This window comes from Alligator mississippiensis, chromosome 8 (assembly GCF_030867095.1).
Source record: "Alligator mississippiensis isolate rAllMis1 chromosome 8, rAllMis1, whole genome shotgun sequence".
NCBI lineage: Eukaryota > Metazoa > Chordata > Crocodylia > Alligatoridae > Alligator > Alligator mississippiensis.
Window position 1 is genome coordinate 15,649,717 of NC_081831.1, and position 22,586 is coordinate 15,672,302.

The window sequence follows — 22,586 nt, forward strand, 5'->3', positions numbered from 1 at the left end:
GAAAAGAATGCGACCCATTGTGTCGAAGCTGCCTTTTCTATCCTCCTGCAGGCGGATCGAAACATAGCTTATGCTGCACCACTGGTCTGCCAGGAACTGACATCTAGCTACAAGTTTATTTGTCAGTGAGATCCTCTACAAAAAATAGCACTCTCCTCTCTGTCTTCTGACTTGCATCAATGAAAGCATTTCATCTATTGTTTTAAACAGTGCGTCTATCATTTTTCTTGAGAGGCTAATATTTTAGTTTTAAAACCAACAATAACACCAACAGATTGCAGTCAAGAGGGCATTTGGGGGTGGGGGGGGAGATTGTGCTAGGCATTGTACATTCATGTAGTAACACTGTCCTTGCCTTAGAAAGTTTGCAATCTTAGTTGTTGATTCTCCAAACACTTAAAAACATGCTTGACAATTCAGAATAATTGGGGGGGAAATGGATACCCTGAATGCAGCTGTTGGAATGCCTCCCAGTTATCAATAATGGGAAGGAGATATGAAGGTAAGGTAAATAAGGACTGAAATGTCATTATAGGTCATGAGTTCTGGGAATACACTTATTACAAAAGATGCATGGATAAACCTAGACTGAAACACAGTCCACCCAGCAGTCCTTATCTAAATAACTATTTTGGTGCAGATTATGAGGACTTATTGCACATAGGGAAGTGGTATACATGTACAGTCGATCCATTCTGACCAGGATCTTGCCCTTGCTAAGGTCCCTTCTGTGACAGTCTGACCACTCTCGGCAACAAGACAGCTCTGACAGCGAGCCAGCAGAATGCAGGGCAGCATGGCATCTCACAGACTAACTCCTTCTGAGAGGCATGAGTCTGTGTAGGCTATAGTCTATTTTGCCAGATGCTACAAATGGAGTTGCAGAGAATAGGGAACTAAATAGCAAGGAATGAGGACACTGAAATACAAAGGATAAGGCAGAGTGAGGAAAGGAGAGGGCACTGCTGAAAGAAATGAAGGTGATTTGAAGGGTTCAAATAGGATAAACAAAGCAGTTAACCCATATTGTCTGAAACCAAGAGCTTCCAAATTTCATTTCTTTTTAAGACTGGACACATCTTGAATGCTAATTTAAAAGCAAATTGAAAGGGAGGGTACATTAAGAAAATGTACATAGTCATTAAATCAAGGGGACTAAAGCATCCAGCCTTGATCAGCCCTGTTGGATACTGTCTAGAGCACTGCCAGCTGCTTTCAGATACCTATAGAGTAGCTCTTTTATGCAAACACCTCCAGTAACAGCTTTTATGGATCTGACAGTGGTTAAAAATTAGACATTCAGTGGGTATCCAGTAGAGAGATATTGTACAGCACATCTGAAGAAGGTAGCTGGAAACTTGGAAAGAAATTCTGAATTGTCTGAAGGGAAAAGGTTGTTAGTCAGTCAGGACAAATCCTAAAGACAGATCAATTGGCACTGTAAGGAGTACTGAGGATATCATTCCCTCCTGCCTCCCCAGGAAGTTAAAGAGGGAAGTCAACTTAGATAAAAGTAGTTTCCAGAGACAGGAGGGAGGTATGCCCCAAGGGAAATGACAGAGTAAGAGACTTGATGTAGGTGAGAAGATGGAAAGAGAAGTGATGATCTCAGGTAATATCTGGGGGTTTTGTTTTTTTTTTGCAGAATCTCTATTATCTATAGTTTTTTTTCCTGAAGATATTACAGTGGACCCTTCTCCCACCCCAGAATAGTGCTGATCACAGCTATAATTACTATATCTATTCAAATATAAGATGATTTCCCCCCCAGTCAGCAGGGGGGGAGGGGGTGCACATCTTATATTCAGGGTCATCTTCTATTTGATTAAATATGGTAGCTATGGCTAATTTGTGGATAGGGTTTCATTATGATCTTTTCAGAGAGGAAGTTGCTTCCTTAACCTAAATGAGGCAGGCTGTTCAGTTGTGCACATTTTAGCCTATGACCTCATCACAGGGAAGAAGAGGCTCTGGTTTCTGCCCCTGTGTGTGGCATTAGTATCTAGAAGATACAAGGATCTGAAGCTATTATAACAAGTGGTATCACAGACTAAATAAAATAGTAGGTAAATTACCATCTTACCCACTTTCCATTAAAGAACTTTAACATCCTTACACAAAACTCAGGCCGACTGCTAAAAAAGCATAGTTGTAAGACATTATTTTCCATATTTTTCTTTCTTTGTATTTTATTACTACTGCCATTTGGAGGAAATTATTGGGTCTTTCCATCATGTTAGTGCCTGAAGTTCATGCAACTAGTGCTATCTCTTCTTTTAGCGTCATTGTACCATGGAAAATACGGGAAGGTAAGGAATTAATTGAAAAAATCTGCCACAAGTTTTCAATGAATCTTCCTCATTTTCTAGAGTGTTTTACCTATGGGCCAAGAATTTAGAGGTTTGACATTAAAAGAAGGTGCATGAAAAAATAATAACTTTTCTTATATGAAGCCACAAAATACCAGCTTTAATTAAGAAGAATATTATGGCCAACAGGGCAAGTCCACATCTTGCCATTTTCTTTGCTGCACTATTTTCCAGCCCTACCCCCCTGATTCATCAATAATATCTGCTTCAGTGCCAAATGTATTTACTTTTTCCACAATAACTAGGGTGGCCATCATAGAGGACAGTCTGGTTGTCCTCTGTCCTCTACTGATACAAAACCAGACACCTTTATTTCCTCTATTTTTCTCATGAACAATAACATGCCTATACGCAGAATGTTATCCCAGTACCTGTCCTCCAAGCCACCACATTATCATCACCCACCAGTTCCCACCTTGAGATCCCCTTCTTCCATGGCAATCACTAGAAAGAATAATTAACAATAGTTACTAAACTATTTGTACCACTAAGATCATTAGATACACTCTCTTATTGTTGTTAACACTTACCCTCTCTGATACCCATAATTGTCATATATTAGTTTGGACTGTAAACTCACCAGGGCAGGGCCCTGTATTTTCTACCTCTTCTCTAAAACATTTGGAACCCTCTTGCAATTGGTAGAAATACTACTACCTTGGAAACTGGTGTTGTAGGTAAATGGACAATCATGTAAACTTCTTTGTGCACCAGGAAGTTTTATTGATTAAAGCTAACAGAAAATGCTGACTGTGCTAGCTTCTGAAATCAAAATGAGCCACAAAAGTAGACTTACTTCACCATTCTGAAAAAAAAAATGGAAAAAGAATTCTGGAAAAGCTAATACCCCTCATTTTGGAATGAAACATATTTTGTTTTAAAATTACTTTTGATTTTTTAAAATTTTGCATTTTGCCATCTAATGCAATGCCATTTAAGAGTTGAAATCAAACTGAAAATGATGGAAAAACAAAACAATTTTTTTCTAGAATTTTCCTTTGCTTTTTTTTAAAATTTTCTGGTTTTGCTGTGGTCCAGAAAAAGGTCACATTTCAAAACCCTTCACAAAATGGAATTTCATCTGCACAGCTCTAATAATTTCCTTCAGACCCTGTTGCTACCTTTTCAAAATGGTTTCACGCTCTCTGGCCAAGGCTGAAGCCCCCTCTTTTAAGGAGAAATTGTGTTATAAGCCCCAGTGGGGTGGAGACAAGAGGATAATGCAGGAGACAGCAGGAGGGCTCAAGACAGGGAGCATATTTGCAGGGTGTGTTTGCCATCTCATCTATTTCTACCTGCACAGTAAATAGATTTATGTTCTGCCCTTGTGCACTGGAGTGACCTATATACCTAGTTATAGGTCCCATCCTTCCCACAACTAGCTTATGCAAACTCCATTAGACTCCTTCAAGCTGCTCTCTGCTGATTTCTATTAGTATCCATTAGCTTCAGCTGTAGGTGTAAGAGCCCTGGGGCCAGAAGAGCAATAGGATTTTACTCTATTCTAAAACCTACTTGTCAGCTGTATAAACTATTTTAAAAAATTCCACTGAAATTTCCAGTAGGGGTAGACTTGAATGTCCCAGGAGACCACAGAGCTTGTTGCCTGGATAGAGCCTATGGTGTTGCTTTCCATTTCATATAAATAGTAGCTTTCTCAACAAATATGTCCTTTGATTTCAGTGGAACTGTGTGTGAAGTGAAGCTCAATTAATTGCTGTAAGGGTTGCAGAATCTGGCCTTTACTTTAGGAGACTCAAGTTACAATTACAAACTATTGAGCCTTTTACTACGCTTATTTTTTCAAAGAATGAAAATCTTAAGCACACGGGATATAGATGCATGAGCTTCATTCAACACCTAACATCTTGGAGGGGGAAAACTCAGTTGTGATAAAATCAGAGATCTCACAAAAGTTCCACCTGTAGACAGACATCATCAATAGCCACGAGGCCAACATTACACAGGAACTTGCAGAACCAGTAAATAGCTGTTGGAGGTTTATGGCCTAGCTTCTGATGGCAAGGATCAATGAAGGACAATATGAAGAACGCCAGTGATGGACCCAAATAGAAATAGGTGTCCGAGCAAAGGCTCCTTCAAAATCTCATGTGAGTACGTCTTATATGTACAATAATCTTACCGACTATACAGGCTTACAGGATCAGCCTGTTTCTAATACTTGATGCAGTCTCATTTGAAGTGTCATGCCTCTGTGTTGACAATGCCTTAAGTATGTCAGACATACTTTTAAAAAACTGCCATTTTGAGCCTTTCAAGTATTTTCTTGATTTTTCTAATACATATTTCAAGACACTTTAATAGTTTTTTTTCTTCCTTAATCATCTCTCTAGTAACCTGGGTAAGAGCTGGAGACTTTATAGATACTTCTACTATTTCCTGTTCGTCTTTGTTTTAGAGATGGGACCAAGCTACAAGGCACAGACCAGACCTGAACTGTCAGACTCCTGAAGGATTGAGATTAGGCTGTTTAAGAAGCTTACTATGGGCTAGCCAGTTCAAAATTCCTATGCAGCTCAGGATCCAAGCTTTGAAGCATAAAGGCTTTTCAGATCCAGACCCAGCTTAGTCTAGAATATATATACTTTGAACATAGTCATAAACTGAGTTCATCCAGGGCATTTTAAAAATAGAATCTTGCCCTTAGCCGTTGTGAAAATCTACGGTGGGAGGCTACTCTAATGGAGAGCCATTCAAACAAGATATATACCATATGCGAAAACATTTTTTTCTGGAGGGTTCAAGGACTTTTAGGGAAACAGGATTGTTTGTTTTCTCTTGATTTGTTATTCATACAGGAAAATTGGCTCATTAATTAATTCCTCCCCCTACTTTTACTTTCATTTTAAATGCTTCCATTGTGACCAAGTTTATGCTATTATAATAAATTGCACTAAGGCACAGATGCCATTTTTTTTTAAAGACTGGGTAAAATTGAATCATTGGGAACTGGTTCACTATTGTCCCTGGATAGAGGTGTCTGAAAGTACACTGCTAAGGGTTCTAAGTAAAATCGTCAACTTTTAGGGATTGCACTCCTGCCAAAACAGCACCGGGGGTAGTAGAGTGTCCAGACCATCATGCCTCCCAGGGGAGAAGTGCCCAGAGTTTCCCCAGGACTCCCCTAGAGAAGGAGGAAGATCCAGATTGGTGGGATGTCAAGAAAAAGAAAGGTGTCATTTAGAAGCCACTTTAAGAGTTTCACTTCCATGTGACTGATGATCATTGGCTTGTTAAAACCAATTTACCCAATGGAACAGGCTCCCTCAACAGGTACCCTCCTACAATCAACACTGGGAAGTGAACTGCCCATTCCCTTGTTTTCAATCAAGTACAGGATGGCTCCCTGCCAAGTGGCTGCTGCTTTGCATGCCCTGAATGTGCTGCTTGAGTCAATCAAGTCCCAAGAAAGGCAGTTCTGGGAAAAAAAAATTGTTTCTTCTACAGTACTTTCCACAGCTTTCAGCCCCTGGAGCCTGAATCAAAGCTCCCTGGAAGCACAGCCCAGCTGCTCAGAGTACTTGGAAACGCACACCCTCCAAGTCCAAATTTTACAGCTTCAATGGCATCTGAAGTCGAGAGGGATAATAGCATGTGGCATGACCTGCATGCACTGTGCTGTGTAAACAACTCCCGCCAGTGGAGTGGTGCTACTGGCTGAGGCAGATGAGCAGTGTCTGGTGGGAGTCTGCAGAAAACCAGTTTGACATGAGCAAGTCCACAGTGGGAGAGATGGTGCATGAGGTGTGCTTGGTGATCCAAAACAGACTGAGCCCACAATTCCTCCACCTTAACCCACAGGAGATTGTAGCTGAATTCAGTTGCATGGGCTTTCCTGTGTTGGTGCCACTGATGACACCCACATCACTATCCTGTCCCCTGCACACTGAGGGGTCTACATCAGCCCCAATGGAATATTTTCTATGGTGCTTCAGGTCACTGTAGATCACTGCAGGAAGTTCATGCAGAAGTCACAGGATGTTCCTGTGTTGTTCCTTTTCCTTTTTTGTGTCAGGGGCATAACAAGTAGACTTGGCAGCCAAGGCAAATCCTACAGGAAAATAGGCAGGTGGTGCATAGTTCCAAGGAGGGAGATGTAACAGTCTTACACATGCCAGTTTTAGCTGCACTTAACAGTCCCCAGCTGAGCTGCTGTTGCCACCACCACTTGCTCTGCCTGCCCCAGCTGTTGCTTTTAAAGCAGCTGCAGCCACAGCCGCCTGTTGTGGAATTCCTGCATGGATATGCTGCTGAGGTGTGGGCTCCATGGGGGTGGGGGGCAATTCCAGTGCCCCTCCTAACTTGGCACCCAGGGCAGATGCCTCTCTTTCCCACCCCTAATTATGCCACTGTATGGCAGTGGGAGAGGCAGGGGGGACCTCTCTATCCTTGCCATCTTCCTGGTTGTTGTCCAAGTGGATACAGTTGGCCATGTTGACACTGTCCTGTACTGGGACTAAATGGAATCATCCCCCATGAGGGGTTGGGAAAGTTCTTCATAATAAGCAGTGGTGACCCATAATCATGGCATCCTGTGCCCTCCTATACCCCCAGCTTGAGGATCTTGGTCTTCTCTCTGCACTGCTCCCAATCCCACTGATATCCACGAGCAGCCAGCCATCTCCACAAAAGTCCACTCAAACACATCTTTGTTTCAGTGCCCTGAGGAGATTTGCTCTTTGAGAAGAAATCCCCCTCTCTTTGCCACTCACTCGGGACAAACCAGGTGACCCTTGTATCTCCTGGGTTTCTTCTTGGTACTGGCTGGTCAATCAGGTGACCTAGCCAGATAAAATTCCTAGGTGGAAGGAGTGATCTCTCTTCCTCTGGTGAGCATTTTGGAAAGCAACAAGCAACATGCCTCTAAGCTCCTGCTTGGATGATTCTCTGCAAGGAAAAACCTGGAAACTAGCCAGAAGTCTAGGAATAAGTATAGGCTGTTGCATCTTAAAAGGATCATTGCATCAAATGTCTGCAAAGGCTCAACCTATTTTTGCTTGCTCAAAAGTGTGTTCTGACTTCCTTGTTCTACCCCCACTAAAGGTACTAGGTTACAGCGTGCCTGGCTGTAGATTACTGGGGAGAGGCAGGCCTCCTGCTCCCTTTGTTTGGAGACCGAAGTCAGGCTGAAAGAAGCACCCCAAAATATTACTGTGGGCAAAGCACCTACAAAGCTTGCAGGGTGTGTGCACCCCAGGCTGTACAGGGCCCTACCAGAGACCAGTGCCCAGGTGATGGCAGTGTTACCACAGGCTTGCGGGTGTTCTTCAGGAAGGAGGCAGGCTGGCTGTAGGCTCCCAAGAGGAGACTCCCAAAGTGTGGTTCTGGGCCTGGCACAGTGAGGCAGGTGGCTCTGCATAGTAGCACCCCCTACTGTGCCACCACACTCTTTAGCCTAAATAGGGAGCAGGCTGGGCACCTCTTTCCAGTTCCAGTTGCCTAAAGGAATGTGATGCTCAACCAGATGTCTCAAGCTGCTAGGGGTACCATGGGGTGTCTACTAGTTCTAGTTAGCAGGAGCTCCCAGTAGTTCCAGTTACTCAGCAGCACTGCAAGGACTATGCCATTCAGTGAACAGCAGATCCTTGGAAGTGTGATATCCCTGAACATCCCTGTCATCTCCCTGTCCAGCTACTGTGGCACAAGATAAGCAACCTCAAGACAATCATCTGTTATGGACTTGGTCAAATGACCAAGTGGTAGTAGGGTTCTGACCAGTTACCAAAACTTCATGAACCACTGTGCAATGGCTTGATGGATGTGAATTGGTTAGTTAATGTTCCTACCTTGTACCTCTGCCTCCTGCGCAGCCCCACAAGTTCTACCCTGAAAACACATCTTCGTGCAATTGCATACAATAAAAGTTTGAGTATTTTCAGGTACTCCAGACCCACCTGAGTGAGACCCCACTTCTACAGTGACTTCTATATTAGCCTGGGAAACCCCTGAGCAGGGTCCATGGAAATGAAACTGATGCAGCAGTTTTCCAGGGTAGGGTTTGCAAAGAAATGGAGTTCTTGGGGGGAAGTATCCAGCCTTTAGAAACCACAAGCAGGGGGGCACACCGCTCCCCCAGTACCTGGCTACCCCTCCACTCCCACACCCCTGCCCCAAATAAGCCTGGGACCTCACAGCATAGAGATCCTAACAGGGAAATTAAGTTAGTGAAGTGGCTTCGCAGGGCAGAGATTGAAAAGCTGCAGAATTCTTGGGAGGGCCCTGAGCATCCAGGCCTCTGGAACCACAAGTAGGGGGCTACATAGCCCCCCCACCACACACATCTCCATAGTCTTCATAGAAGTAGGGTCAGAAGGGACCTTGTAGAGCTTCAAGTCCAACCCCCTCCCCGGGCAGGAAGAAAACTGGGTTCAAATGACCCCAGCCAGGTAGGCACCAAGCCTCTTCTTAAAGACCCCTAGAGTAGGAGCCAGCACCACTTCCCTTGGAAGTTGGTTCCAGATCCTAGCCGACCTGACTGTGAAATAGTTCTTATGGATGTCTAATCTAAAACTACTCTCCAACAACTTGTGGCCGTTATTCCTTGTTATCCTGGGGGGTGCTAGGGGAAACAAGGTCTCCCCCAAACCTTTCTGGTCCCCCCTAGTGAGTTTATAGATGGTCACCAGGTCCCCCCTCAGCCTTCTCTTGTGAAGGCTGAACAGGTTCAGGTCCTGTAGCCTCTCATTGTAGGGTCTGCCCTGCTGTCCCCAGATCATGCGGATGGCCCTCCTCTGGACCCTCTCAATGTTGTCCACATCCCTCTTGAAATGGGGTGCCCAGAACTGGACACAGTACTCCACCTGTGGCCTAACCAGTGTCGCGTAGAGGTGGAGGATCACCTCCTTGGCCCTACTTGAGATCCATCTGTGGATGCACGATAAGGTCCGGTTAGCCCTGCCGACCATGACCTTGCATTGTCGGCCCATGTTCATCTTGGAGTCAATAATGACTCCAAGATCCCTTTCTGCCTCCGTGCTCTCAAGAAGAGAACTTCTGGAAACTCCTGCACTGCTAACTCCCCACCCTGAATAAGACTGGGACCTAGCACTGTACCTAGACTCCTGGTGGCCCCGGGTGAACTTTTAGTATTGAGCCCCCCTTCGCCAGAGATAACAACAATAATAATAATTATTATTATTTTCACCATTTTCAGGCCCCCTTTCAGTCCAGGCCTGGGGCAGCCACCCCATTCACCCATGCCTGTGTCCAGCCCTGCTGAGATCCCACAGTGCCAGGTCCAAAGTGGGGACAGTAGTTTTCCAGGGCAGGGTTTGGAAAGGCCATAGAGTTCTTGTGGTGGTGGGGAGTGGGGGGCAGAAGGGAGGGGGATCTGGAGCCTCCAGCCCCCAGGAACCATAAACAACACAGCCTCCACATAGCAGGGGTCCCTGCTCCCCTGTCACCCTTATCCCCAAGTTAGCCCAGGACCCCATCCTCCTCCCGTCTCCCCCCAGGTCCATAGCAGTGAAGTGAAACCAACACAAAGGCTTTCTGTTTCCTCATCCCTGAGGACTGCGGTGTGTGTAGACAACAGGTCTTTGGGCAGTACAGTCTTGGCTGCAACCCTGAGTATGGGCATGAGCAGGCTGCAACCCTGAGCATTGCCCTGCATGGGTTGGGGAAGGTGGGGTCTGAGAAGTGGTTGAGTTTGAGATGCCTGGAAGACTGACCAGATACGAAGCCTGTAATGCTCTGTGTCCACACATAACATTGAAATTGTTCACAAAAGACCAGTTCAAAAATAGTACTTGATTTTCCTAGTATAGTCTTGAAAAAATCCAGGAAGTTTAAATCATTCTTAAGTGCCATGTATGTCTGGATTCTTGGGGTTTAAAGTGCATTTCAAATGTACTTAGTGTTGCATCTGTCCACACCCTAGAGACTAACCTTCTGTCTCTCACCAAGATCTTGATTGTCTTTAGCTGTAAATTCACAAGCAGAAGCTTCCATGTCCTGGAAAAAAATATATTGAATGTGTGTTATTCTCAAGGTTTACAACCATGCTACCAGGAATAGCATTTGGTCTCAACAGTGAATATTAATATGGCTGCTATTTTGTGGTAGCTATTTCCTAAACAGTCCAATCAACTGCAGTAGAAATGAATAATGAAAAAAAACCCAACCCCTAATGTCTTCAGTTCTGCAACACTTACTTGGTACACAGAAAATGAATGGTTGACTTGTCCCTCTGAATAAAAATTCTTAGAGTTGGTTGAAAATAAAAAAAAGGAACAGACATTTTATCATTTTCCCCTCCATAATTCACTCCTTTTTGAAATTTAAAAAATATTGAATTTTGAAACCTGTAAAAAAGAATTAAACCAATTTGTAACTATTTAAGGAAGGGAAAATTTTAAAAGAGTGGTGTCAGATTTCATTTCAAATGTCAAAAAATTCATCAATATTTTGTGTAGCTCTAAACTAACCAAGAATATTTACCAATTCTATAGCATTTATTAACCAAGAATTTTAAATGTCTTTAAAAATCTTCTATTTTTATATCATCCCCATAAGTTAAGTGTTATTATACATAGTTTTAAAATGAGGAAACTGAGGCACAGAAAAATAATTTGCCCATGAGCATATAATAAGTCATATATTGGGACTGGAACCCAAACATGTAGATTTCTAGTCCTCTCCTAAACTTTCATTCTGAAAGCCTTGCAGAAGAGAAGTATTTCTGTATTTCATAGCTGTAGCCACTTGATAGAATTTGAAGGGAGGAGCACAGTTTACAGAACAGAAGAATTTCAAGGATACTCCAGGAAATCAAGTAGCATGTACATGGTTGGAGCACCTGCTGCTAGTGTAACACTTAATTGTTCTCTTAATAAAGCCCCACTTTAAGTTTTAGAAACAGACTCTTCATGGTTTTACCCAGAGCCAAGCATATAAAACAACAGTTTTCTGAGTCTGGGGACAGCATCTTCCCTGAGATTTTCAAATATATGAAGCAGCATCAAGAATTATGGGCAGGATTTTCAAGCATTTAAGTGATCATCACAATTATTTAAATGCTTTTGAACACCCTTGTCTATATACATAAGTCCTTAATATAGTTATATCAATGGTACACACGGTGGCTAAAGAATGAGAGTAAATAGCCAAGTACACAATCTGTATCTCTTCTGATGAAGAATGTACCCAATATTCTTGTTCTCTTGACAGATAAAGTTCATTGTCACTGAAAGTATTTGTTGGCATTTTGCGTATTGATAATATAATATAATATATAATATAATATAAAACCAAAAGGCAATCTAAATAAAAGACAACCAGAGAAGGCAAGGCATTTTCCCAATTTTGACTGCACTGGTCAAGAATCAGTGCCAGTTTCTGTTCAGGCTCATCCCGAAAAGTGAATAGATCAAGACTTGAAAGAACTGTTTCATACAAAGAGCTATGTACATATGGGGTCAGCTGGTTATTGGTCACAGCGCAAGAGTGATGGAGTTGAATTCTGTGACCTGTGTTCTGCAGGAGGTCGGACTAAGATGATCAGAACGGCACATTTTTGGCCTTAAACTTTTTGAATTGTTCAGAGTAGCAGGTTAAAACAGAGAAAAGACAGCACTGCAAGTTCAAAAGAGAGCAGCATTTGTTTCTGAACAGATAAGTGAAGGAACTGGTGCAAAAAGAAACGGATGGTATTAGAAAGGGGCATCATCTAAAAAAGGCAGACCTGCTGGGCAGCATGCTTGTTATATACCTTTATATCATTCTGCGTTCTTATGAACACACATTACTTGGATTAATTTCATAAAAACAAATCATATTGCCTCAAATGCAGCTTGTTGGTTTCAACAATTCACTTTTACAATTATTCACTAAACTACCTTGATTTAATTATTACAGGGGAATCTCAACACCGCTGATAACTATTTAATTAAAAACACAACTATGGAGCAATAATGTAAACACATTATATTGTACTAGAATAGGTTCCTTGCTGAAAACATACTCAATTCATTTTACTGGCTTAATTTGACAACATAGGTAAAATTCGGGAGAATTTAAAGATGACATGGGTAAGGTATGAGCCGGGGGCTGCAGACAGTAGTCATGAGCTACTTCTTCTTTGCATTCTGCGTAATTTAGGCAGTACCAAGGTAAAGAAGAGCATTGCCTTGGGCAACAAGGGCAGAGCTAGTGTCGCTCAATGTATAGAACAGATAATCCTTAGCTGCAAAGAATATAAGGGGAATTCTTCATAGAAACTGCCAGAAACAAGCGGGCCTATGAGAAGCCTCACCCTGCTGCTGCAGCTGTTGTTGCTTTGTTTCATCTGTGGCTTCAATTCCCATTGCCTGCTCCTACAGCCATTTTCACCTATGGAGAATACACTTTGACGAGGTGTAAAGCATTCCACAGGTGCAAGGCAGGAGCAAACCGATTCTTAGCTCAATGATGCTATGCTGGATTTCACCACAGAGTTGGTTTTCAGTGGCTGTGAAAGTGCAGCCTTAGCAAACAATCGAAAAGCTTTTGCTTAGCCTGCGAAGGTCCCTGGATCAAGTCCTGTACAAGCCCTCTTGAAGTCTCAGGTCAAGCATAGTGGCTTCTTAACCTGGCAGGGGAAACACCATACATCTGTGTCCAAGAAGGCAGTTTTCCTGAACCGCACCCCGGGAGAACTGTTCTTCTGGCGTGGTTCAGGACCCGCCAAGGCGTAGCGGCTTTAAGCTCGCTTTATGGAAATGGGAGTCTCCTCCCTAGCTTGCTTGGGGGTCCTTAGAGCTAAAGGCAAGCAAAACTTGGGTGCATCCAAACCCCAATACTCCGGGCTTGGGCCTGCACATAGGGTGCCTGCCAAAGATTTTGGAAATATTGGAAACCCCAGGTGTGGGTAGAGGATGTATGCCAGTAGTAGGGCCACTTATGGTTCTGGACTCTTGAATTTGGAATTCGTTTTGGCTAATTTGGCCTCAGATACAAATTTTTTAAAAAGTCCGTATGTTGGTTCCTTTCATAAGTATTAAATTCAGTTCAAAACCTTTGAATTACAAGATACAGAACATTAGCCCTTAAATAGCAAGTTAGGCTATTATCTAGAACAAAACTGTATTCCAGAAATACTGACCCTGGACAATTAGGTAAAATGATAACAATTCCTATGGTCATGGGCCTTGGATTTTTAGCAGATTGGGAGTAAGAGGGGATTATATAGGGAAATCTGGAGATAAAATAGCTACTTCCCTCTCTCCTTGTCACAAACCAGGATCCCTGAAAGAACCAATGGGGTTTGTTATAAATATGCTTCTGTAGTGCTTAATGGAAGGGACACAGAATCAGCCACAATCAAGCGAATCACTGTTTCAAGACAGATAGGATCTTTTCTAGGAAAAAACCCAGTAATTGTCCGTTATGAGACAGACTGGGTATTAAGAGGCAATTACAGACACCAGGACTATACGTACCACTCTTTGATAGCACTCACTAGATTTTAACTGTGCCAATTGGTGCTGGCAAGAAGATGTAGGGAAGTGGAGACTTCTAAATTGCTAGGATGTCTTTTTCTATTATTCTTTAAAACATCTGTCCTTCTCAGTAACTAGGGTGTATCAACTTCTTTGTTTTTAATACATCTTTAATGCTGAAACTAACAAAAAAATTAAAAGGACTGCCTTCTCGAATATTATCTTCTCAGTTTATTGTGCCCCCTCTCCCCTTCCCTTCCTGGAGAGACCAACCATCACATGAAAATGCTTTTCATCATCTGCAAAATTTGATGCCCAAAATAGCCCCATGGTTGCCCTAGCAACGAGCATTTATTCCCCCCTCCCCAGCCCCCCCTATGCATATTGCTGCATATTTCTATCATCTCTTTCCAGGCACAGTTCATAAACACGGCTGCATAATAAAGAATGTTATCACCAATGACTTACAGCCCAGCTGCTGCAAATAAGATATGAAGTGGCAGGGAAATACAATTTCATGCAGCTAGGACAACAGATTGATTGGGTGCCCTTCAAATTTGATGCCACTTCTTTAAGTCTGTCCAAATTCAAAAAAAAAAAAAAAAAAAAAAAAAGTTGGTTCCCCCCACCTTCCCCATCTTTTCCTGGTAGCAACAGACAAGAAAAGCATGAGATAATTCACAGGGATGCTCATTATGGCTAGAGTAACCTTGCCCTTAGACACCGAGAATTCATTGAGAGATGTTCCTTCTCCCCTAACTTTACCACGTTAAACCCTCCCCCACCCCGCCTTTCTTATCAAACACTTTACTCCTCTAGCTTGGTCACTTTTTAAATATTCTTCCATTTTGAATTATTTTTCTTATTCAGATTAGAAATCAGGAGCATTGTCATAGATGGAGATAAAACAAAATCCTGAATTTTCACTTCTACTACTCCAAAGTTTAAAATTTTTAAGAGCAATATAAAAGCCATGTTTTGCCCTGGCCAGTTGAAAGAGCTCTGGGGACATCAGCATGATCAAAGGGAGGAAGGTTTCTAGATTGTACCTCTTCTCCAGTTCCATGATGGGCAGACTTCCAAGGGTGGTTTGGAGCTTTAGTCTGAACGTGTACCTGAAGCCAGGGCGGTCGCTCTGCTGCTTTCCAACACCGTAGCATGGTACTGAGAGCAAAGTGACTTCTAGCAAAGCCTTCCTCTACCTTTTAGCTTTGTCTCATTTCTCTCTCCTCTCTCTAGTATTTTTTAAAATGGGGGCCTGTCTGACCCTGTGTCAGCCTGGTGTGCCACTCACTCTAAAGCTTCTGATGCTTCAACTTTTCTTGGGCCCAGAGAAAATGCACCAGGTATTGACAATGGCACCATCAGCAAAGCCTTGTTTTTAAAGGCCTCACCCTGGGAAATGCTTGTAAATCCCCTCAGTGCCCATAAATGTAGTGTCTGTTGCACCTGCTGAGCTGGCTTCCATGCACCTTGCACGCCCTAAATGGCTTTGCGAGACATCTCCCATGCCCTAGGGTTTTCATGCTTGGTTTCGAGGTTGTGGGAGGGATTCTGCACCTGGTTTCTGTAATTCCTCTTCAGCATGAAAATTATTTGCATAAGGAATGGATCTTTCAGAGTTCACCTGCTACTTTTACCAATTGCCCACCTTAAGAAACGAAGCATTGTTCAGAGTTTAGAATGCAAGACTAGGAGACAATAGATCTGTGTTCTATTCCTGGCTTCTGCAAGATCTTATAACCTCTTCATGCCTCATTTTCCCCACCTGTAAAATGCAACAAAGAACTTAAATCAAAACTTCAAACTAAAGCAGCCCTGAACTTTGGGGTGCTTTGGAGCTAGAACTGAATTTTGCAGGTTGAAGACATGTTTAGTACAATGAAAGTAGCATTTTGCTTTCTACCATGAGAGTTGTGAGGCTTAATGAAAAGATATTCATTTTGTCATCGTCAAATGGAAGGCACTAAAGCAGGGCAAAGAATTACTCCTATTATTAAAAGCAAAGGGGTGATTTCAGCTTTACTGTGACCAGATGCCAGTCCACTGAAGTCACTGGATTTACACCTGCACACAGGTTGGAACGTGCTCAGTGACAATAAAATCATATTCGTGGCAAGCAGCGGTGATGTGTCAGGCAGAGGAGCGTGTTCACACAAGGGAGAAGAAAACACTGCAGAAGCAAAGATTCTTTTTTCACGACAATATCCCTAGCAATAAAGAACAAAGGAAGGGAAATACAAAGCACATCATAAAGGAGCAGAAGGGAAGGTTAATGCACCCAGTAATTCTTAAAATTTCCTCTGAAGCATCAGCAACTCTTTAATCTAGTGAGGGGCATTCCTGTGCTGATTTCTGCCCTACAGCGAGGCCAAGTTCAAGAGGACTGTCCCTTTTAATTTCCTTTAGATGCAAGGGCTTGTATGCAAAGTCACAGTTTTCTTTCTTGCCATGAGTAAATAAATACATACATAAATAAAAACCCATAGCATGTCCTATAAATGACCCTTAACATACAGAATCCAACTTCACGTTAATTTTTTTGCACCTAAAACCTTAAACCCCATTGATACCATAAAACATCGATGTTCCAAATCTCAGGATTGTTTCCCATGATCTGGGAGAACATTAAAAAGGGGAAAAAACCATGCTGGAACATGATAGCTATTACTTTTTTTGCTCTTTCCCTCTCCACCTCCCCTCCATCACTCCACGTTTTTGTCATTGCAGGTCAGACGCCTGCTACCCACTTTATAATCTGTGCTCATATACACCAATTACCAGTGGCCATATTTGCTCTGTGTCAGTCTGGATACCAGGAAACTACTCAATTGCCATTTGTGTCTTGCTAGAGGAGCAATAAAAAGTAAAAGCTCGGATATTTGGAACTTGCCTCTGTCCCCTCCCCCTCTTGTATCCCCCACAAAGAGCTGTTATTTAAACAAAACTCAACATTAGCACCCATGTCTGATACTGCATGCGATAGCTCTTGTGAATGCCTAGGGATCTGGGGAAAGAGGAATATGATTTATATGATCTAGGGGCATTCATGTTTGGCCATGACCTCTGTATGGCCATCTTCATGTTTAAAATGGCAGGACATATGAGTAACAAGACAAATTGCAATCTACTTGGAAAAATTCCATTTAATAAACATTGTTGCAGCAAAACCAGTAAATGGATCATCAGACGTTTGAACGACCCTTCTTGGCTACAAGCAATATCATCCCCTAACGTACACTCAAGGCAATGCCATTCGAGGTGAACAAGCTGGTGAGGAAAGATTTTGCCCCTTCTTTTTTTTAAGTCATAAGAATGCCCCTCACTGCAAAGTACTCTGTAAGTACCAATTCATCAAGCTTCGCTATTTCCTGTGAGACTGAACTAAGAGATTCCTTTAGCTTAATGATCTGTTCTTGTGGCAACAAAAGTGTCCATCTCAAGATAAGCATGTGAGAGGTATACATTAGCACAGCTCCATCAACATCCATTGCCCGAATCTTAAAATCATATAAACCAACAAAGCATCACTGAATCAAGGGAACAATACCTGTTCTAAAAAGTCTGCTCTGTTTAAAGATCGCACCTTTATCGTGTAAGTGAGTTTATAGTATATTTGTGTTGTATTGTCTTGTCTGTCCTTGTAATGGGGGATTGCATTTCCTACATATACTGTAGCTTAATGTTCTCTGATAGTATGCAGTAAATAATGGATGCTAATAGAAAAAGGAATGCCAAGAAGAGGGCTTTTAAGCCTGGCCTATAAAAGGTTTCATCATCATAGAAGGTTGTGAGTCGTGAAGATAGTTTGCACTTATAGGATCCAAGGGTGGATCTCGAAGTGTTTTATAACTGCTAATTAATTAAGCTACTGGGCACAGCACTATTATCCCCATTTCACAGTTGAAGAAGCTGAAGCATGCAGACAGGTTAAATGACTTGCCCAAGTATTGTGCTTTTGCTCTAGTACACAAGTGGAGAGAGTTAAATTAGATTTGCAAGTCAAACGAATTCACAAAAACGGGGTAATGAGCCTAATGATTTAGTATAGAGAAACGCATCCCTGTGTATCTAGAATGAGTGGGATAGAAAGGATGTTCCCATAGGAGTGGTGAGGACTCCAGGATTTGGCCTGCACAGTGACATGGAAAAAGGAGTCTCAAGCTCAATTGGAGAGCCAGGGTACTGAGTAGGAGGGTAAAAGTGTCTTATGGATGTCAGTAGACCAAGCTTGGCTCCTATCAGCATGGAGAAAGAGCTAAAAAAGGCAGAACATCTCATCAAGAAAGCATGGTGAGGCTGGGAAAAACAAGGCTAATAGTGAAGAGAAATCCTGTAGCTAGCAGGGAAAAACACTTAGCCAAGATTTGGGGATATTAGTTGCCAAGGGAAAATGGAAAATAAGGTGTAGGAAGGAGCTTCCAAATCAGAACAGAGGAATCAGTGTAGCCTGTCTGGGACTGGAGCAGAAGCTGTCCAGCAGGGAAGCCAGTCCAAGATGTAGGGTCCGCACAGTGTGATAAATCAGATAACACTCAAAACCCTAGAGGTGAAGAGAGACAAGGTCTGTGAAACTGTGAACTTGTGACTGTATCTGCCTTTGAGAGTAGGGTGAATTTCTGGAGGGATTTGAGTGCTTACTCCAACAGAGACTAACTCTGAACCTGCCCTTTAGGCACAATACCCCTTGCAACACAACTTATACATTCTGGATGTTCCTGTTGCAACTAGTCTGTAGTCTGCATCCTTGCTTGTTGCAAAATCATTGTTTTACGTTATAGATTCTTAGTGGAGTTTTTTTGGGACACGCAGCAAGGGCTAGCGTGTGTGGAGGCTGACATTCAAAACACCTATAGCAATCACGTATATCAATAAAGTCTGGGATTAGTTACACCCAGTTCTTTTAGGAAAAGGGATGCAAAGTAAAGCAATTTTCCAGATTAGGAAATAGAGTAAGAACATGAGCTGTAAAGGCCCATATGAGGGGTCCAGAGCAGCAAAGCAGGGTTTCTGCTTAGAGAGCTACTCTGGTAATCAAGCAAGATTTTGGATTTGTTGGATACTAATGAATGTGAGCACTAAACACATGTCTCTTTTCCCCACTGTACTTTTCACCTTCTGGATATTGTTGGGTACAAGGACCTTTGCAGTTCTTCACTGCTGAGACAAAAACAGATAGAAATCAGATACATATCCATATTGGCAAGTCTAAATTGCAACTATAATGAATTCTATCACTCTCAAAAGATGGCACACAGTACCAAGCTGTAGATCATTCTTGCCCTTTGTTATATCTGAACAAATAACTCAATGATGAAATAGCTGCATCTAAGCCAACACCAATCTTGAGTTACCTAGTCCCTGCACAGGTGCAAATGATCATATCCCAATAAGCTGAATCTAGTTGTCAATGATTCTCTGGTTCCATAATTCAGTTATTTTATATATACATTTCCATTGTTCTTCTTTTGCCTGACATACAGAAGAATTTAGACTTTGTTTTATCTTTCATCTGGATTTGCTCTGCCCTTTCTGCTGGATACAATGGATTTGATTGAATTAACTTAATTGGCAAATGTATTGTTCAGACAGCTGTGACAGAGATGACTCTGTGCATTAGTCGGCAGGTTAAGTAACTCATGGCAGCTCCCATCACCCACGGCTGCTACCAGACTCTTCTCTACCGATTCAGAATACTTCCTGTTTCAAAGTGAGCTTATTGACAGTTCCACTGGTTTTTCCTTCCAAGTTATGGATTTGCGTTTGGGTGAGAAGAGACAAACAAAAGGATTGATACTCAGATTTGGGAGAGCTAAAGCAAAGTTTCCAGCAGGCTGCAGTGTAAAGTGCATTGGAAATAGTGTCTAAATATATGGTTTACTTTAAAATAGGGTGATCATATATCTCTGGAATGGGTAACTATGTCCTTGCCTCCAGTTTTGGGTTTGCTGTCCCTTCTGAGAACCCTCTTTTTTAATAAACTTCTGCAGATCCTATGATACCTCTTCCTGAACTTGTCATGTCCATACCCCGCTTCTCCACATATGATCTCCCTTGCCTGTAACATGGATTTGACACATAGGAGCACATGGTAGAAATGACAACTATTTCCTGGCCCTAGCGAAACAGCAAGGGTTTGACATGTGCTGACTCTATTGCCTCCTTAGGGCTTCTGGGGGCTCATGGCAGAGCCCCCCACCATGCAGGGCAGGGCAGTGGGGGGCAGTGGGGATCACCCTCTGCCAGGCAGGAGCCAGTGAGTGTAGGGCTTTTATTTTATTTTATTTTTTAAGAGCCAGGAGCTGGGGTGGGCAGGGCAGCCATGGGGGGGCTGGGGGAGCGGACAGGGGTCGGGGGGCTCATGGCAGAGCCCTCTCATGGGGTGGGGGGCAGTAGGGATCACCCCCCCGCCCCCCTGCCTGGCAGCAGCTGGTGAGTGAGGGCTTTTTTTTCAAAGAGCCAGGAGCTGGGGCAGGCATGGCAGCCATTGCTGGAACTAGGAAAACAGGCAGGGGATGGGGCCAATTCAGAGATTAGGCCAAATTGGCTGCGGCCAAATCTCTGAAACAGGTTCTGCCGAAATCAATTCGGGGCAGTGATTCAAATCACCGTCCCCTGAATTGGCCAAATCTGAAGCAAATACTAGCTGTTTCACACAGGCCTACAGGAAACCCATTTTATTTACATGACCTTACAATGCTGGGAACGCTTTACCCTCATTTACATTCAGGGAGATCAGTAGAGCTGGGCCTTCCCCTCTGCCACCACCAAGTGTCCTGAAAGCACGCACCATGGAAAAGGCAATGGCAGCGGGGAACGTAACAGCTGTCTTTTCCATTCTGATGAGAAGGAGAGAGTGGAATGATAGATGGACTCATGGAAGCAATGGAGAAGAAGTGTTGATGGAGGCATTTGAGACAATGGAGAGAAGGTAAGGATTTGAGGCATCGTAGGAAAAGAAGTGAAGGGGAGAACTTTGGTGGCAATTGCTGGCTTTGAGGGAGCCATTAGATAAATGCCTTTTTAGGGGGCTCCATGACCTGCAGTATTCCATTGAAAGCCCTTGTTTTAGAGTTATGGAAATAGATTTTGACCCAGTTTCACATTATGATTATTTAAAATAGACTAAACATGGCTGTGGGGACCTAGGAGTCTCCAATTATGAGACTGAGAGTCTTCTCTTTTAGTGAAAACCTGATGAAGATCAGCAGGGGCAAGTAAAACATCACAGCCACATGGACAGACCTTTCGTGATCTGCTGCATATGAAAGGAGCTTGTGGCATTAATCCTCATCATAGCAGTCAAGCATCTATATGACAACTATCACCCTCATAGGTGGAGCACTGCTGGAAGTCTTAAAAGAAAGGCAGAGGAGACTGAATTGCCCTCTCATCCATAGAGGAGGTTGTCTCCAGGTCATTGGCAGAGCAAGGTGCAAGAGGGAGGCTTGCTTTGCTCACTGCAAGTGTGCTTTGGATAAACAGAGGTCTCCATTCTCCAAGGCTGTCAATCTGGTGCCTTATCCGGCACTAAATTCACTTGAAAAATACATCTGAAAGCCTTTTCTTTGCATACACAGGCATGAAGAAAAGGGGAAATTTTCATAACTGTCTTGATTTCTGCTAACTGAAACCAGTGTAAATCTCTCTGTTTTTTTATGAATCTCACTTACATTTTGAGCCTGACTTGTGCATAAAACTTGCCCAGATTTACACTAGCCAACTCCATAAGTCATTCCCTTCCCAATCGGGCTCTATATCTTGATGACCTTTTAGAAACCAATGACTGCTTTTCTGTTGTTATCCATAATTGGAAAAGCACTGGAGATAAGAAAATTTATAGCAATGAGTGATCTACCTGAGAGAGACAATAAAGAACATTGAGCAGCAGAAAGAGGAAAGGAAGAGAAATACCACACATGTGCACACATTGTGTGCGTGTGTGAGTGCATGTGTGTATGAGATGGACTGTCTTTATTTTTACAGAATTTATCCCAGCAAATCTTGCCCCTTGATCTCTTCTTATCTCTAACCCATTTTACCTACCTTTCCAAACCACAAATATATTCCTGACTGGGATCTGCTCTAGTTTCATCCTATAATAAATTAATTTACCTAAATATACACAATATTACGTCTTTAATCTGAGGCATGAAGGGCTCGTTCCCTCTTCCCTTTCCAGACACCTCACTCTTCCCCCACCTCCCACGAAGTAAATAACCTTATCACATAAAACTGAGTTTGCTAGAAAGCCAGTGTTGTACTAGGATGAATACATCACTGTGTGTCTAATGGACAGGGAGATGGAGAGGTAAACCTCGATGCTTGTCATATAATACACACACACAGACACATGCACAGATGCACACACAGACATGCATACACGTGCGCGCGCACACACACACGCACGCCCTATATACACATTGCTTTGGGGTTAATCACATAGACACATTAATCACCCCGTCGTCACTCACACTGATCTCTGCCAGCGGGAATCATTTCACACGACAGGATCACTGAACTGCTCAGGAACATCAAAAGAGCCATTTCCAGCCTGAATCGTATTTTGTTTTGGAACAAAGGCAGAGAGGTCATGCACTGCCACATCCCCTTGACTGGAGTGAGCCAATATATAAGGATGCATTTCTGTTATTTTTAAATGAGAATTATTTCTAAGAGTTGAATTCTGATCTCAGTTTTACTGCTGTAAACCCAGAGTATCCCATTAGCTTTGAATGCAAATGCATCCAGTCAAATCAACTCCACTTTCACAGCAAAA

The 22,586-nt window shown here is 42.8% G+C and overlaps 1 protein-coding gene across 5 annotated transcripts in view; it reads right to left on the reverse strand.

Moving 5' to 3' along the window:
- Window positions 1–22,586, reverse strand: part of TNRC6C (trinucleotide repeat containing adaptor 6C) — a 619,746-nt gene that overhangs the window by 535,356 nt on the left and 61,804 nt on the right. For all 5 annotated transcript variants that reach the window (XM_059732172.1, XM_019494291.2, XM_059732174.1 and 2 more), the window contains exon 3: window positions 10,278–10,343. In XM_059732172.1, coding sequence (XP_059588155.1) covers window positions 10,278–10,343 — 66 coding nt within the window. The remainder of the gene's footprint in view (window positions 1–10,277; window positions 10,344–22,586) is intronic.